The sequence below is a fragment of the Molossus molossus genome, unplaced genomic scaffold (assembly GCF_014108415.1).
Source record: "Molossus molossus isolate mMolMol1 unplaced genomic scaffold, mMolMol1.p scaffold_m16_p_1, whole genome shotgun sequence".
Lineage (NCBI taxonomy): Eukaryota > Metazoa > Chordata > Mammalia > Chiroptera > Molossidae > Molossus > Molossus molossus.
Genome location: NW_023425344.1, coordinates 128,324,170 through 128,341,735, shown reverse-complemented (window position 1 = coordinate 128,341,735; position 17,566 = coordinate 128,324,170). Strand labels below are relative to the sequence as shown.

The 17,566-nt window shown below is 38.0% G+C and overlaps 1 protein-coding gene across 4 annotated transcripts in view; it reads right to left on the bottom strand.

The window, feature by feature from the left end:
• NRP1 (neuropilin 1) overlaps nucleotides 1-17,566 on the bottom strand; it is a 156,687-nt gene that overhangs the window by 72,754 nt on the left and 66,367 nt on the right. For all 4 annotated transcript variants that reach the window (XM_036247225.1, XM_036247242.1, XM_036247219.1 and 1 more), the window contains exons 5-6: nucleotides 11,791-11,946; nucleotides 9,344-9,510 (exon numbers count right to left, since the gene is read on the bottom strand). In XM_036247225.1, coding sequence (XP_036103118.1) covers nucleotides 9,344-9,510; nucleotides 11,791-11,946 — 323 coding nt within the window. The remainder of the gene's footprint in view (nucleotides 1-9,343; nucleotides 9,511-11,790; nucleotides 11,947-17,566) is intronic.

The window sequence follows — 17,566 nt, the reverse complement described above, 5'->3', positions numbered from 1 at the left end:
GTGAGTGGCTATACTTATGCTCTATGAGAACATATCTCCTGAACAGACAGGTTTGCTATGCACTTAGTTTGCAGAGATAAAGAAAAAAAAGAAAAAAAAAAAAATCAGAGACTACATTTCTCTGAGATTCATAGTATCTTAGACTGCCAGAGCTTGAGTGGAGTAGGCCACATACATACATTACCTTAATTTTATAGAGAAGAAAACAAAACTCAGTTTCAATAAGGTTAATGGCTTGGGCTCTAATGATGTGCTTGAAAATTAAGGTTTTTTAATAGCACCACTGATACCCCGAGTCTCCACTTTGAATCCTTGATTGTTTAACCAGAAACAAAACAGAGAAGATTAAATTAGCAATGAGATAAGCGGTTCTAGGACACAAGACAGAATAGAATACTTAGGGAAAAAATAGGCAAATTTCACAGTGTGATTAATTCTGCTACTGACAATCAAGTGATTTTAGTTGCTCAGGATATGAAGTGGCCTTTTGAGCAGGATGTGACCATGTGCAGACCTCCAAGTTAAGACTTCCCTTCGTGCTCCTTCTCACTAACCACCTCTTGTTTTTAAGCTTTCTGGCAGACAACAGATCTCACAGGAAGCACTATTGTGAACGTTCCTATCAACCACTAATGGTGCATTGTGTTTGAGTGTCACTCAGTTATTTCCTAGAGAAAACAATGGGAACCAAAAACTGTTCCTGTCTTGAAGGAAAGTCAGCTTCCAATATTGCCTTATTAATTTAACACATGCAAGTGTTTGTCCTTGTTGCTACAGCAACATGTTTGTGGGGTATATTTGATGCAAAATGTGAAAATGCTGAAAAACAAAACAAATACCATCTGAATACTGATGTGATGGGGTGTGTGCCTCTTTCCCTTTGTCCAATTATGCTGTACTTGGGCGATTTATAAAGCATCTAGCCAATAAAAACGAGGAGCTAATCATTTCCAAGTAGTTTCTGAAAAGCTGGAAACACATGAAATTATTCATAATTGGGAGTTGGGTGGATGTTAGGCGTTCCCACCATGTATACAGACACAACAAGCATGTAAATGAGCCTACTAAGCTCCCATTTTGTTCTCCCAAAGGAGAAAAAGTTCATTTTACCTCAAGGTGAGCAAACACTAAGTTTCTCTGACATTCATCTTCTAGAGGGCTGGGGGGAGGAGCAAGGGCCCTGCATCCCAAGCTCAGAAGCAGTTCGCACCCAAGTCATCTCAGTGTGAACCTTCTCAGCGGGAGGTAAGTATTGCGGGAGGTGAGTGATGCCTCACCAGACCCACTTGGATGTCTAGGGATGGTAATGAAGATCAAGATGCAGTGCACTAGCATGTTAAGAAGCAGGTGCTGGGTCCCACAGACCCTGCTTCCAAACTCCGTCACTAACTGTGACCTAGGGCATTTACTAATTTTTCTGAACTTCAATGTCCTCATTTTTAAAATGAGGATAATTGTACCTCTTCCACAGGACTGCTTGGAGGATTAAAATCAAAATATGTCAAGTATTCAGAGAGGTCAGGCTGCATAGTAAGCACTCAATAAATGGTAACTATTCTATGAATGGCACAATTGTCAACAATTTCTAGCTCTCTTCCTGTTAGCACATGTCGAATTGCTGCCTCTCAGATGGTTAGTGAGACTGTGGGATGTGCTTTGGCAATAAAATGTGGGTGGAGGCACTCTTTTCGAGAGAACTTAAGAGCAAGCATGCCCTACCATACTCTTTCTTTCTCCACCTTGGTGACAGGCAGCATTTGAGATGACTGCTCCCACCCCCCAACCCCAGTGGGTCCTCATGTGAGAATATGTGGAACATCCGCTCAGCTGACGAGAGATGGAAAGTAGCACAAGGAAAAAATAAACCTTGTTGTTTTGGTTACTTTGCTTCTCCTGGTCATGCTTTGGTAGGAAGAGTTGGAACATTTGAGATACTTTTTTCTTCTGGGGAAATCTCAAATTGTGTCTAACTCCTGAGAATGATGTAAATCCTGTTCTGCTGAAAAATGCTTTGTGAGAGCCCATTTTGTCTCCATGTTTCTGCTGACCTGCCTTGCACCGAGGAGTCGCTGCAGCTGCGATTTCAGGCCTCCTGCAAGACACTGCCCCCAAGTTACTGAGCACTCTCCTCATGACCAAGAATAGGACTACATTACCATGCAAACATGCTTGCACTGCAAAATGTATGCTTTCCTCTGGAGGCACGTGTGTCAATCACATGGTTGCTTGTTGGTTTGGGGATGTGGAAAAACAAGTTACCAAGAGCTGTTTTGCCATAGGCAAATTTGTTTCATTTCTGACTTAATCTAGAGCTGGATTCAGCAGTCCCAATGTTAAAGTCTCATCTTTTCTCACCCTCTAGATATTTCTCAGCATTATCATTTAGAGGTTAGCACAAGTTAAGTCTCCTGTAATAGGCCATTTCACTTTAAGTGTATGTTAAAATAATATTGACCTTTCCAAAGTAAAACAAAATCTGGTATTTTGTTGTCAAAAGACTGAAGCAACATTATATGTGGAGAGTAGGGGATTAATCATCTTGGTTTTTTTCTTACTTAGAAACTCTCTCTGGGGATTAGTCATTTTTATATATCTAGCAATAAATGTAAGACAGGCTCTGCTTACTCTCTTCAAAAGGAAGCCTGGATCCTTCAGCAAATCACTTTGTATAATTTGCCCATAGTTTAGCGCAATCAGCCAGAAATGTGTGTTTCATTTGACAATGAGTGAAAAAGTCAAGAGTGTGAACATGAAGCTGTGGGTGGGAGTATCCAGAATCAAGGTTGGGCAAGTTGAAGACTGGGAGTAGTGTTAGGATCAAGTCCAGAGATGAGTGAGAGGAGAAGGTATTGGTGAGGGGAGGAGGGTCTGTGGGGAATATAAGGGTTATGGCAGAGAAGGGAATGCCAGAGAAAAGTGAGGAAAGTAGAAACAATTTCACTAACAAGAATATGAATATGTAGATTTTGTATATGTATGTGTAAACATAATCCACAGTGCCATCAAATAAACCACTTGTGCTATATTAACCTATGTGGAAAAGTAAACCTCAATCTGTTTCTTACTTTCTTCTACCTGAACAAGTAAGTAAAAAACCTTGTACTTGAAAACAACTATTTCATGGACTTTACAAGTAATACATTTCATGAAGGACATAACCTTCTGTTGAGATGATTCCAAAATGGCAGCAGAGTAAATGGAAGTTACACAGACCATCTCTCAGTACAAACTGGAATTACAACTAAAACACAGGCAAATCGACGGGAAAAAGCAACAGAAAAGCAGCTCGTGAGGATCATATAACCAGGGACACTGACTCAATCCTGGTAGCATTGCAAAGGCGCAAGAGTGGGGCTGGGAGCCCACACACAGCAGCGGCCTTAACTGTGAGCAGCACCTTAGGGTTACACTCCCAAGCGGCTCCACAGCACAGAGCTGGGACAGAAACTAAAATAGCCACAGCCACTCACCTTGGGCTCTGGCAGAGGGAGAGTGGACTGGACTGGAACTGTGTGGGGACACTCAGGATTTGGAGGGGCTAGAGCTTTTGCTGAGTTGCAGCCACACAGGACAGTGGTTATCTTGCTCCTTCCCAGGGCTCTGAGGAGAGGCAGAGGCCCCTCCTCGGAGATTCAACCCCACTCAGGTGGGCGATTGAAATGCAAATTGAGGCTAACTAACAACCAGCATCTGCCACACCCTCAGAAAATCTTCTTACACTGAACAACTGAGGGAGTTTTTCATTCAACTGACAACCCAGAACTCTTCAAGTAATTGCTACTGATAACCTCCACGCAAAAAGCTAGAGGATAATTGAACCATGCCTAGGCTGGCAACTCTGCTCAGGAAAGTAAGACTTGACAGTGGTGTTTAACGTGGGTCTTCCCTTGCTCATCCAAATCTAGGAGAGAGAGCGACAAACAGCAGAACACCAACACCCACAGGGAAATTTGGCAGGATCCAAAACCCACTGTGATAGCCAAAATGGTGAAACACAGAAACAAAAGCCAAATGAAAGAACAAGAGACCTCTACTGAAGATGAGATAAATGTGGAGCAGTTAGGCAAGTTAACAGAGCTAGAATTCAGAGTCATGATCTTGATGAAGCTCTCAAGAGCATGAGTAAGGACACAGAGATGTTGAAAATCAACCAATTAGAAATTAAAAACCACCAAGAAGAAATGAAGAATGACATATAAGAAATAAAGAACATATTGGAAGGTCTAAACAACAGAGTAGAGGAAGCTGAGGACCAGATCAGTGAATTAGAAGACAGGGTAGAAAAAAATAAATCATTCAGAAAACCAAAAGGAAAAAAACAATTAAAAAACAGGAAGACAGCTTAAGAGAACTGTGAGACAGCTGGAAACATAATAATATTCACATCATAGGAGTCCCTGAAGAAGAAGAAAATGTGTAAGGGTTAGAGAATATATTCAAAGAAATAGTGACAGAAAACTTCCCTAATTTGGTGAAGGAAGAAGGCATTCAAGTTCAAGAAGCACAAAGAGCCCCAAGTAAGAAGAATTCAAACAGGCCCACACCAAAAAACATAATTAAAATGCCAAAAATTCAAGACAAAGAGAGCATCCTAAAATCAGCAAGAGATAAACAACAGGTTACCTACAAAGGAACCCCCATAAGGCTATCAGCTGACTTCTCACAAGAAACACTATAGGCCAGAAGGCAATACATGAAGTAATCAAGGTCATGAAAAAAAAAAAAAAAAAAAAGATCTGAATCCAAGACTCCTCTACCCAGCAAGGTTATCATTCAAAATAGAAGGTCAAATAAAGAGCCTCCCAGACAAAAAAAAAAGGCTAAGGGAATACATTAACACCAAACCAGCACTGCAAAAAATGTTAAAAGAACTGCTATAATTAGTAGAAGAAATAGGAAGAAAAATATAACCAAACTAAACAAAAATGGCAATAAATAAGTACATATCAATAATCACCTTAAATTTAAATGGACTGAATGCTCAAATAAAAAGACACAGAGTAGCTGATTGGATAAGAAAGCATGACTCATCTGTATGTTGTTAATAAGAAACCTACCTCATAACAAAAGACTCACATAGATTGAAAGTGAAGGGATGGAAATAAATCTTCCAAGCAAACGGAAAGAAAGAAAGAAAAAAGCTGGGGTAGCAATACTCATATCTGATAAAATAGATTTCAAAATGAAGGCCATAGCTAGAGACAAAGAAGGCCACTAAATAATATAGAAAGGATCTATCCAACAGGAAAATATAACCTTGCTAAACATATATGCACCCAATATAGGAGCACCAAAATATATTAAAAATCTTCTGGAGGACTTCAAAGGAAAAATCGACGGCAATACAATCATTGCAGGGGACTTCAACACTCCATTGACACCACTGGATAGATCCTCTAGACAAAAAATTAGCAAGGAAACAGAGACTGTAAATGAAGCACTAGACCAAATGGATTCAATAGATATCTACAGAGAATTACACCCCAAAACTGCAGAATTCATATTCCTCTCAAGTGCACATCGGACCTTCTCAAAGATAGACCACATGATAGGACACAAACTAAGTCTCTATGAGTTCAAGAAGCCTAAAATCATATCAAGCATCTTCTCAGATCACAATAGCATGAAACTAGAAATCAATTGCAACAAGAACATGCAAACACATTTGAACACATGGAGGCTAAATAGCATGTTATTAAACAATGAATGGAGATCAAGGAAGAAATTAAGAATGCCCTGGAAACCAATGAAAATGAACACACAACAACACAAAATCTATGGAATGCAGGAAAAGCAGTTCTGAGAGGGAAGTTCATAGCATTACAGGCCTACCTCAAGAAACAAGAAAAATTTCTAATTGATTGTCTAACCTCACAACTTAAAGAACTAGACAGCAATCAAAAAGAAAACCCCACAGCAAGTAGAAGGAAGAAAATAGTAAACAGCAGAGTAGAAATAAATGACATAGAGACCAAAAAAACAATTCAAAGGATCAATGAAACAAAGAGCTGGTTTTTCAAAAAGATAAACAAGATTGATGGATCCTTAGCTAGACTCACCAAGAAACAAAGAGAGAGAACCCAAATACACAAAATCAGTAATAAAAGAGGTGAAGTAACAACTGACACCACAGAAATACAAAAGATTGTTAACAGCTACTATAAACAATTATATGGCAACAAATTTGAAAATCTAAGTGAAATGGTCAAATTTCTAGAAACACACAGTCTCCCAAAACTGGAACGGGAAGAGATAGAAAACTTGAACAGACTAATAACAACTACGAAAATTGAAGAGGTAATCAAGACTCTCCCAGGAAACAAAAGCCCAGGGTCAGATGGCTTCATGGGGGAGTTTTACCAAATATTCAAAAAAGAACTAACACCTATTCTCCTCAAACTATTTCAAAAAATTCAAAAAGAAGGAAGTCTTCCAAACTCTTTTTATGAGGCCAGCATAATTCTAATTTCAAAACCAGAAGAAGACACTACGAAGAAAGAAAACCACAAGCCAATATCCCTGATGAACATAGACGCCAAAATCCTGAACAAAATACTAGCAAATCGTCCAGCAATACATCAAAAAAATTATTCACCATAACCAAGTGAGATTCATCCCAGGGACGCAAGGCTGGTACAATATTCGCAAATCAATAAATGTGATACACCACATAAACAAAATAAAGAATAAAAACCACATGATCTTATTAATAGATGCTGAAAAAGCATTTGACAAAATCCAGCATCCATTTCTGATAAAAATGCTCAGCAATGTGGGAATAGAGGGATCATATCTTGACATAATAAAGGCCATATATGAAAGACCTATAGCCAACACCATACTCAATGGGCAGAAACTGACAACATTTCCCTTAAGAACAAAAACAAGACAGGGATGCCCACTTTCACCACTTTTATTTAACATAGTACTGGAAGTCGTAGCCACAGCAATCAGACAGGAAGAAAAAATAAAAGGGATCCAAATTGGAAAGGAGGAAGTGAAACTGTCATTATTTGCAGATGACGTGATATTATATACAGAAAACCCTAAAGACTCCATCAAAAATCTACTAGACATAATAAATGAATTTGGCAAAGTAGCAGGATACAAAATTAACGTCAAGAAATTGATGGCATTCTTATACACCAATGACGAACTCACAGAAAGAGAAACTCAGAAAACAATCCCATTTGCCAATGCGACAAAAAAATTAAGACACCTAGGAATAAACTTAACCAAAGAAGTAAAGGACCTATTTGCAGAAAAGTACAGGACATTGAAAAAAGAAATAGAAGTTGATATAAAAAAGTGGAAGCACATAACTTGTTCATGGATTGGAAGAATCAACATCATTAAAATGTCCATATTACCCAAAGCAATCTATAGATTCAATGGATTCCTCATCAAAATACCAATGACATATTTCACAGAACGAGAACAAACACTTCAAAAGTTCATATGGAACCAAATAAGACCCTGAATAGCCATAGCAATCTTGAAAAAGAAGGACAAAGTAGGTGGGATCACAATACCCAATATCAGGTTATACTACAAAGTGACTGTACTCAAAACAGCCTGGTACTGGCGCAAGAACAGGCATAGAGTCCAGTGAAACAGAATACAGAACCCAGATATGGACCCAAGGGAATATGCTCAATTAGTATTTAACAAAGGTGGAAAGAACATACAGTGAAGTAAAGACAGCCTCTTTAATGGTATTGGAAAAATTGAACAGCTACATGCAAAAAAATGAAAGTAAACCATCAACTTACACCATACATAAAAATAAACTCAAAGTGGATAAAAAACTTAAATGTGACTCAAGAATCCATAAAAATTCTATATGAAAATGTAGGCAACAAAATTTCACACATCATACGCAGCAAAATTTTTACGGATATATCACCTAAGACAACAGAAACAAAGGAGAAAATGAACACATGGGACTACATCAAACTCAAAAGCTTCTACACAGCAAAAGAAACAACCATCAAAATGGAAAGGCAACCCACTGCATGGGAGAACATCATTGCCAATGATACATCACATAAGGGGTTAATATCCAAAATATATAGAGTACTCATACATCTCAACAAAAGGAAGACAAAGAACCCAATTAAAAAAAATGGGCAGAGGAGCTGAATAGACACCTCTCCAAATAGGAAATACAAATGGCTAAGAGACATATGAAGAAATGCTCAACATCACTAATTATCAGAGAGTTGCAAATTAAAACAACAATGAGGTGTCACCTCACACCTGTCAGAATGGCCGCCATCAACAAATCATCAAACAACAAGTGTTGGCGAGTGTGTGGAGAAAAGGGGACTCTAGTGCACTGCTGCTGGGAATGCAGACTGGTGCAGCCACTATGGAAAACACAATGGTGTTACCTCAAAAAATTAAAAATTGAACTACCACTTGACCCAGTGATCCCACTTCTAGGAATATACCACAAGAAACCTGAAACACCAATCAGAAAGAATATATGTACCCTCATGTTTATAGCAGCACTACTTCAATAGCTAAGATCTGGAAACAGCCCAGTGTCCATCAGTAGACGAGTTTTTAAAAAAGCTGTGGTACATATACACAATGGAGTACTATGCAGCTGTAAGAAAGAAAGAGCTCTCATCCTTTGAGACGACATGGAGGGACCTGGAAAGTATTATCCTAAGTGAAAGAAGCCAAGCAGAAAAAGACAAATACCACATTATCTCACTGATTTATGGAATATAATGAACAAAACAGTCTGATGAATAGGGTAGACCCAGAAACATGGAAGTAGGGTACAGACTGACAACCCTCAGAAGAGGGGGTGGTGGGGGAGGGAATAGATAAGCACAGAACTTACATGCATGTATGCATTAACAATGGACATGGACAACAAAGCTGGGGACGGGGCAGAGGAAATGGGGAGGAGAGTGTCAATGGGGTAAAAAAAAGAGAAACATCTATACAAAAATAAAATTAAAAATAAAATAAAAATTAAAAAAATAAGTAAATAAACATCTGTTGAAATAGGAAGCATATTAATTAAAAAAATGTGTAGTTTTGGGGGCAATTCAGATCTGTCACTGTTACCAAAGTGAGACATCTGTGCTCAAACTCTGTGAAGAATTGTAAGTGTATGAGAAGACACATGGATTTTCAGGGATGTCATCTGGGCCTGCTTTTTCTGATGGTGTGCCATCACAACATAATGATTGCACAGAGTGACTTGGTGCCCATTGGTCTTCTCTTCTCATCTGAAGGCACTTGGCAGGCACCCCTTTTTTCAACAACCTTTCTATATGACCAAAATCTTCTTCAACCTAAATGTGCTAGGTCTTATGTGACATACCTGTATCCACTCTCTGGAGGAATCTTGTCCAGGAGTCCACCCGTTCTCAGGGTAATTCAGGCGGGAGCGTTCTGAAGACCAGTTTGTACTATACTGGGAAGAAGCTGTGATTTGGTCAGAATGAATCTCTCCCGATTCCATGCCCAGAGCTTCCATACATTTGAAATCTGAAAGGGGGAAAAAGTCCCAAAGTCATCAAAACATAGGACACCTATTTTTAAAAAAATCTGGCACACTAAAAATTTCATATTTTGTTCACAGTTTTACAAAAAATGACAGCAAGAGACTTATTGGAACGTAGCACTAATACATGCACTTTTGGGGCAATAGTTTTTCTGTTTTGTTGTTCATTTATTTTGTTTCATAGATCCTACACATAAGAGGAGTCATACAGTGTTAATCTTTCTCTGTCTGACTTATTTCATTTAGCATAATACCTTCAAGGTCCATCCATTTTATCACCAATGGCAAGATTTCATTCTTTTCATGGCTGAATAATATTCCATTGTATATATGTACCACTTGTTCTCTTTGATTCATCTATTGATGGACACTCAGGTTCATAGCAATACTTTTTTTTTTTTTTAACTAATCCTCACTCAAGGATATATTCCTATTGATTTTTTTTTTTTTTTTAAGAGAAAGTAAGGGAGAGAGAGAGATAGAAAAACATTGATGTGAGAGATAAACATCAATCAGTTGCCTCCTGTAGGCACCACAACTAGGGATTTAACCTGCAACTTAGGTATGTACCCTGACTTGGAATCAAACCCACAATCTTTTGATGTAAGGGACACAATCCAATCAGCTGAACCACCCAGCCAGGCCATGGCAATAATTTTTTAAAGCAAAACCATGACTATCTTATAGTGATTAAATATTTTCCAGCTGGTCCTAGGTTTATAGGAATGCCATTAGGAATATATTAGGAAATGATGGAAATTCCAATTTATTTTCAAAGTTGAACATATGTAGATATGTCACATGGGCACTTATTAAAAACTGTGTTTCAATAAAATTTTACTATTGAATTATTTACTCCAATATCTAATAAAAGTGAAAAAGACTGTCCATTTACAATACATATTTGGTGGACACTAGAACTTAATTCTCTGTCAGATTCCTTGCAATTGGCACCCAGGCCACTTCTTTCTGAGTCATTTGGTTCTCATACTGCCAGGTTCCCTGGCCTGGTCATGATTATTAACATCATCAATTTATTTTATTAAATCACAAAAGTGTCTGTCAGGGGTAAACTGCAGTATCCCAAAGAGCACAACAGTTTTATAGTATACAATATTAATGCTAACAATGATGACCATGTATTCCATTAGGTCTCATACATTCAGTGAAAAAATAAAATATGAAATTCATATGAAATATGGTATTGAGAAATCAGTAATCAATTTTAGGAAAATATGAATCTAAAGTACTAAAATGTAAAAAGCTTTAGAGATGAAATAGAAGATTCTCAACCATCCAGAAAATCTCAACTAACCAAAATTTTTACATTTTTTGAATTTCTATCACAATAGGTAAGGTTTTATAGCATAAATGGTTTTCATTAACTGGTTTCATACTTTTAAGACTAGGTTTGTTATTTGTAATATAAAAAAAATTTTTAGCACAAAAATGCATTGATTAATCAAATAAGTTAAGTATAAATACATTTTTGAAATTGAATTGGCCTTTTTACTTTTGTTAAGATCTAGTAGAGAAGAATGAGCATATCTGTAGAAGAGGTCTCCAAACACCCCGTCTTCTTCCAATCCTACTTTACAGCCTGACAGCTAGAACTGATGAAACACAGTTTATTCATTGTTCTTCAGTTTGTTTTTTCCCCTTGGGCCCTTAAAAGAGCTAGAGACCACATAAACTCTGAGGAAGGGCTGAGTCAGTTGAGTTATTTAATAGAATACAAATACGTATTCCTTTTTTTTCTTTTATGCAAAGTTGTAACAGAAATTAAAACATGTTTCTTCTACATGAAAATACATTTTCATTCACATAATGGCTTCCACCAGGGCTTTTAAAGACCAAGCCACTGCATGCCATCCATTCTGCATGACTGCCTTGCCAATGAACTGCCCCAGATTCAACCTTACCATCCATGACTGAAGCCTGTCCTTTTAGGAACCTCAGCCCAATACATATTTGAGGGTGCCAAGTAGGTGGCCTCGCATATTTTATTGCTTCAAGACACGTTGCCACTTCCCACTTTCCCCCATAATTTTAGAGGCATACAAGCAATCATCTCATCTATAATTTTATTAAGAAAGCATACCAAATAAGTTCTCCCCATTGATATTCATAAAACCCATTTAAAAGAGAGAAATAAACACTTGGCAATCCAATTCACAAAACATTTCTTTAGTGTTTCACACTGCCCCAGGTGTGTGAGGATGACTATCAAGGAATATTTTATCACGATGTGAATGAACACTGACCTTCAGAGAAGCTACTCTGCAGGACACTGTAGTTTGCTGAGAAGCCTTCTTTTGCTATTGCACTGTCAGTATAAAAAACCATCGATAGAATACCCGATGAGGAACGAATTTGACCTGGTGTTTTCTGTCCACAGTAACGCCCAATGTGAGGGCCAACTGGAAAGAGAGAAACGGAGAAAACATTAAAATATACTTTCTTCTACAGCAGACGCAAGAATCACCATTTGCGAACATGGGTCCCAGTGGAACCCAGAAGTGTTTTCCTACCCAAAGTGTCTTCCCTGGTTAATTGCTTTGCAGTGAACATATTGGATTGGTGTTTTTGAGGGAATTGCCAAGTGTGCTCAGAAGGGCAGTAACAGATATAACCACATCCCCTAGGAAGCAAGATTGTTTTCAGGAACGGAATGAAAATGCTTGTTTCAATTTCAAAGAATGAGATTTGGGCCATTAAATAGAACCTTGGAATTCATCTACAGGACAAGACCACATACACAGTCTGGCGCTATGGTCAGCAAGGTCTCTTGGAGTTGCCTATCCTCACTGCCCTGCCCTACAATGAGATCCTGGAGAAGGACTTTATCCTGGGAACCTGTCTGGAACCAAGGCAGTACCGAGGGTCTGATCCAGAACAGCATAAGCCTGATTTCCTTCCTCATTCCATATTTTAGTCTTGGAGACTTATGATAAACATCACTGACTTGGATAAAGGATCATGTCCAACTCAGGGTTTAATCTGAAGACTAATTTACAATTGTAACAATTTTAAAATTTAGAAACTATAGATACCAAAAATTTGTGTATATCAAGTTGTAATCCAAATGAAAAAAAAAATACATCTTTCTGATTTCTGTCCTAGATTTTTCTTCCCAAACCTAAGTGAGGTGGCTGCATTGCACAAAAGATGGTCCAAAAGATGGTCCAAAGCAGCCATTTGACTGTGTACACCAGGAAAAATGTAGTCTCTGAGGCAGTGAAAATTCGGGAATGCCGACTGATTTGTGATAAAGTTAAATTGCTATTTGGTTTAAATTGGCCACCCCCGCATTGAAGCACTTTTAGATGAACATTGGCAATCAGTAATCATAAGTTGCCTTGTGGATGGTGCAGAAGCCTCTGGGTTTGGAGAATCTTTCCATTTCCCTATCTAGATCAGCAACAAAACAAAACAAAAAAACAAGTCCCATTTTCTGTAGGATTTTTCATTGTACATATGGTAAAAACTAACCAGATGGTTTGGGCTTAGAAGGACAATCTGGTGTGGACCATTTTTCCCTCCAAGAAACCCACGGTTCTCTGCATTTCAACTAAGAACTATCGCTTTGTTTGAGAAAATATGGTAAGTGGATCTATCCCTGGCAGGATAAGCCTTCAACAGGGAGGTGGTATTCCAAGGCCTACGTGTGCAGCTTGGACTCAGAAGGCTGTGGAAGAGGGCTGGGAGAAACTCCAAGAGTGATGGAAAAAGTGAACCCCACAGAAGTGATTGACTGGAGCCCCATGTATCAGTTGAGTTCCTATGCTGGCAACTAATCTGATCACTCTTCTTTTTAGAGTGCTCAGATTTTTTTTTTATTCCTCACCCGAGAATATTTATCATCAGATATAGTTGGAGGGAGGGAGTGTAGAGAGAGAGGGACAGAGAGACAGAGAGAAACACCGATGTGATAGAGCCACATTGACTGGTTGCCTCCCACACCACCCGACCAGGGCCAGGGACAAACTGCAACCAAGGTATGTGTCCCTGCCTGGAATTGAACCTGAGACTCATTGGTCCTCAGGCCAATGCTCTAACTGCTGAGCCAAACTGGCCAGGGCTAGAGTGCTCAGATCTTTGGCTAACAGGCTTTCAGCTCTTGGCCATCCTTCTTGAAAAAAAGAAAAACAAAAAGGAAACCAAACCCAAAGTGGTTTACATATTTGAGTTAGTTCAAAATGGTTATTTTGAATACCGGATAACTTCTTCATGCATTCAAAGTAATTTATTTGACAGAATTCAAAGAGAATAGACTGACAGCTGTCAGAAGGGAGAGGGTGGGGGCTGGGTGAGAAGCATGAAGGGATTAAGTAAAGAAGAAACAAAAGAAAGACTCATGTGGACACACACAATAGTATGGAGATTTCCAGAGGAAAAGGAGCTGGAGGGAAGTAGAAGAGGGTAAAGGAGGGATAAATGATGATGGAAGGAAACTTGACTTGGGGTGGTAAACACACAATACAGTATACAGATGATGTATTGTAGAATTGCATACCTGAAACCTATATAATTTTATTAAGCAATGTCACCCCAATAAATTAAATTAAAAAAACACAAAGAGCTTATCGTTTACCATAACCTCTCACTCCTCAACAACCAAACATTGTGTGTGTAGATTGCTTTATTATGAAAAAAACAAAGAAGCTAATCCATATAGGAGAATTGATACAGATTACCTACAGGGTATCACATGGACATAGACAATGACTTTGCATTATGGGAAAAACATTTTATTACCTTAAGTTTCTGAGTTGGCAGAAGAGAGCATCTCAGAAGATGAAACTCTTGTTTTGTAGTTTCTTTTCAGCTTTAATCCTGGCCTCAGATTCTTCTACAAGAGTTAGTACTTTGCCAGATTTTCCCCATTCTGAATATGGCCCTACCACAATCCAACACCTTTTTTCTTCATTATGGAGTATAAAGTTGTCCATACATATGCATGAAAATATCTAGCTAGAGGCATAAACTCATGTCTTTTCTTTCCTCAAAAAGAATCCCATTTCTGACCTTCAGTCTTACTGGGAGGCTTAGAGTCCATTCATGCTCCCTCATTTAAATTCCATTATTGTGGTTTCATAACTCTTTTTCTTTAGTTTGTGGGCAAACTTTTACAGCCCTAATCCTTGGGGTCCTCCTCTGATCACCACAGTCACTGACCTTGCCAAGAATATAGGGCTTGAGGGAAATTGTAGTCACCCCTTCAGCTCTGGCTGCTGATCCTCTCCCTCCACTGTCACCCAGTTCCTCTGGGAAGGGTGGGGGCAGGGGGAGCCTCTTTGAAAGAGCAAACAGAAGAGAACTTGTCTAGTACAGACTCATAATTTAGAGTCTCCATGACTCACTGGCTTATAATGTGTAAGACATGCTGTGTAAATCTGCCTTCTGTCCTTTAGAACATTGCCCCAGACAGCAGCATGCAACTCTCTCCAGGAGCCCTCAAGATATGAGAGTGAAAGGCTTTTCGACTATAATACAAAGAAGTATTGAATTTTCCTGAACAACAGCAAGACCTTAGCCTAACAAACTAATGCAGTATTGATCTGAGGGAGAGTAAGTGAAGTACTCTTGTCTGTTTCGAGTGTGTGCTCATTTGTATATTCACATGAACACAGCAACTGGATTTTGCTGTAGAGTCCAAGGCCAAGGCCAAGGTGAGGAAAACTGACACAAAAACAGAGTATCATTCAAAAACGGAATTATTGAAGAATTTAAGCAAGCAACATGTACTAAGTTATCTGTTGAGGGAGAATAAGCCTACAATGATCATATCTTCTCAGGTATGAAGTCAATATAGTACTTGTGTGGTTTAAAAGATATACTTGCAACTTGGAACGGCAGTTCTTCATTCTTTGTACTGTCCCATTAATCTCTCCAATAATTACCACCCCACTTTCAAATCAGACAATTTGGCATTTTGCTACCATTTTATGTGAAAAGGGGTCAATGATCTACTATAAAAGAAGTACTTTTAAAATAACGTATTTTTAATAAGTAAATAAATAAATAAGGGAATCATTTCAAAAACGTATACTAATTTTACAATAATGAACTTTTTGGTGGAGGATATCTGGACTTTAACTTTCCCCCAGAAAAACATTTGTACATTTATATCATTTATATTTTGGAACATTTATATTTATATCATTTATATTTTATATTTATAGTTTAGAAGGTTAATTTTAATATAAAATTAGATTTTTAAAAACAGAACTCAGCCCGGCTGATGTGGCTTAGTGATTGAGTGTAGTTAACCCATGCACCAAGAAATTCGATTCCCAGTCAGGGTACATGCCTAGGTTGTGGGCCCAATCCCCAGTGGGGGGCACACAGGAAGTAGCCAGTTGATGTTCTCTCTCACTGATGTTTCTAATCTGTCTCTCCCTCTAAAAAATCAATAAAGAAAAGAAATGTAAAAACAGAACTCTATCTATCTTTTATGAAACATATTCCTAAAATCATCAATAATGCTTGGAATGTAGGTAACAATGGTAGTACCAGCTTCGTCTTCCAGCCCAGAAGGGGGTTGACTTCATCTGCACCCATGTGGTGAGCTAAGCATTCATACTTGGCTCTGTATTTCAGTACAAGCATTTGTGGTATCAACCAGGCAGCATGCTTAGACCATGGCTCTCAAACCATATGTAAACTTCCCCGACTACTTCAGAGTTGCTACTTGTGAACCCATAGAGCTTCAAACAGCGTGATAGATGGAGATGTGTGGTCACAACATGCATGCCTCGGGTTTCCAGTTTTGGAGTGAACTGCTTTTCTTCAAAGTCAAACTGAATCAATGGGTAGCTTTTAATTACTTAGTCATCTATTCAATGTTTATGATAAAATGCAACATAAAAATCACTTGACGGTTAAAAGCTTTCAGCGCCTTTTGGTTGCTGTTTTTGGAAAGGATATCGAAGACTAAAAGCAATTTTGCTGGCAGAGGAACTGTGTGTTGAACTACTATGACAAAAATGTTTCTGGTACCACTGACAGGAACTCAGGAGCATGCAGTCTCTCATTTTGCCTAACAGAGAGAGCTGCTACACTGGCACAGGCTGGATGAGGCTGGGTAAATATTAACAAATATACAAACACAATTTTCCCATTCCAAAGCCAGTTTTCTCTGGGAATAAGTCAAATGCACATAGTTTAAAGCATGGGTAAATTGCAAGGCTGATAACTCTTATTGTTAATTGTTCCTTACTTGAACTCAGTGATTTTCCAAAGCCAGAAAATTACTACTTTGAAAAACCCTTGACACTAATAACAATGTGCTTCTCTCTCAAAGTAGCCTAAATAAGTTGGTTGATTGGACCTCTTCTTCAGATGTCAATTTAAATGTAAGTTCTAGAAAAGAAGGCTGAAAATTTGGGTTGTGAACAAATAAACCCGTTATTAAATGTTCCAACTATCTTTACAGTATTATTATAATATTGTTTTCCTAATTATCATATTGAATACTTGAAAATCAAGCAATATTCAGTTTGGGCAAATCTCATTATTTAATGAAGAAGCTTCAATAAGATCATCATAACCCTATTCATATGGTAAAAGAGTAAAGAAGCAGTGAACCTAATGTTAACTTACACATGTATTCCAATGACAATATTAGCTTTCTTTAAATCCAGTTTTTCTCCTTTTCTGTTTTGGAACATATATAAATTAAATTACACTGATAATTTTAATGCCATTTCAAAGACAAAGGCAATCTCATTTACTTTATACTTGCTTTCCATCTACAATTTATTTAAATACTATTTTCTCCAACTTGATAAAATGTATGATAATAATATTTTATAGATGGTTATACATGTCTAACTGCATGATTTATAAGAACTTCCAAGCTGCCTTTTCTGATTTGTATAATATGTTCTCTAGAGAAATCTTAATATTAAACCAGACTAAACATAAAACAAGCAGTGCAATGCAGCTGCACCAAATTATCTGATATTATCTCCCACTGTTCAGAATTTGGGTGTGTATTTTTGCCATTCACCTTCTGATTCACAAGGATTGAAATGG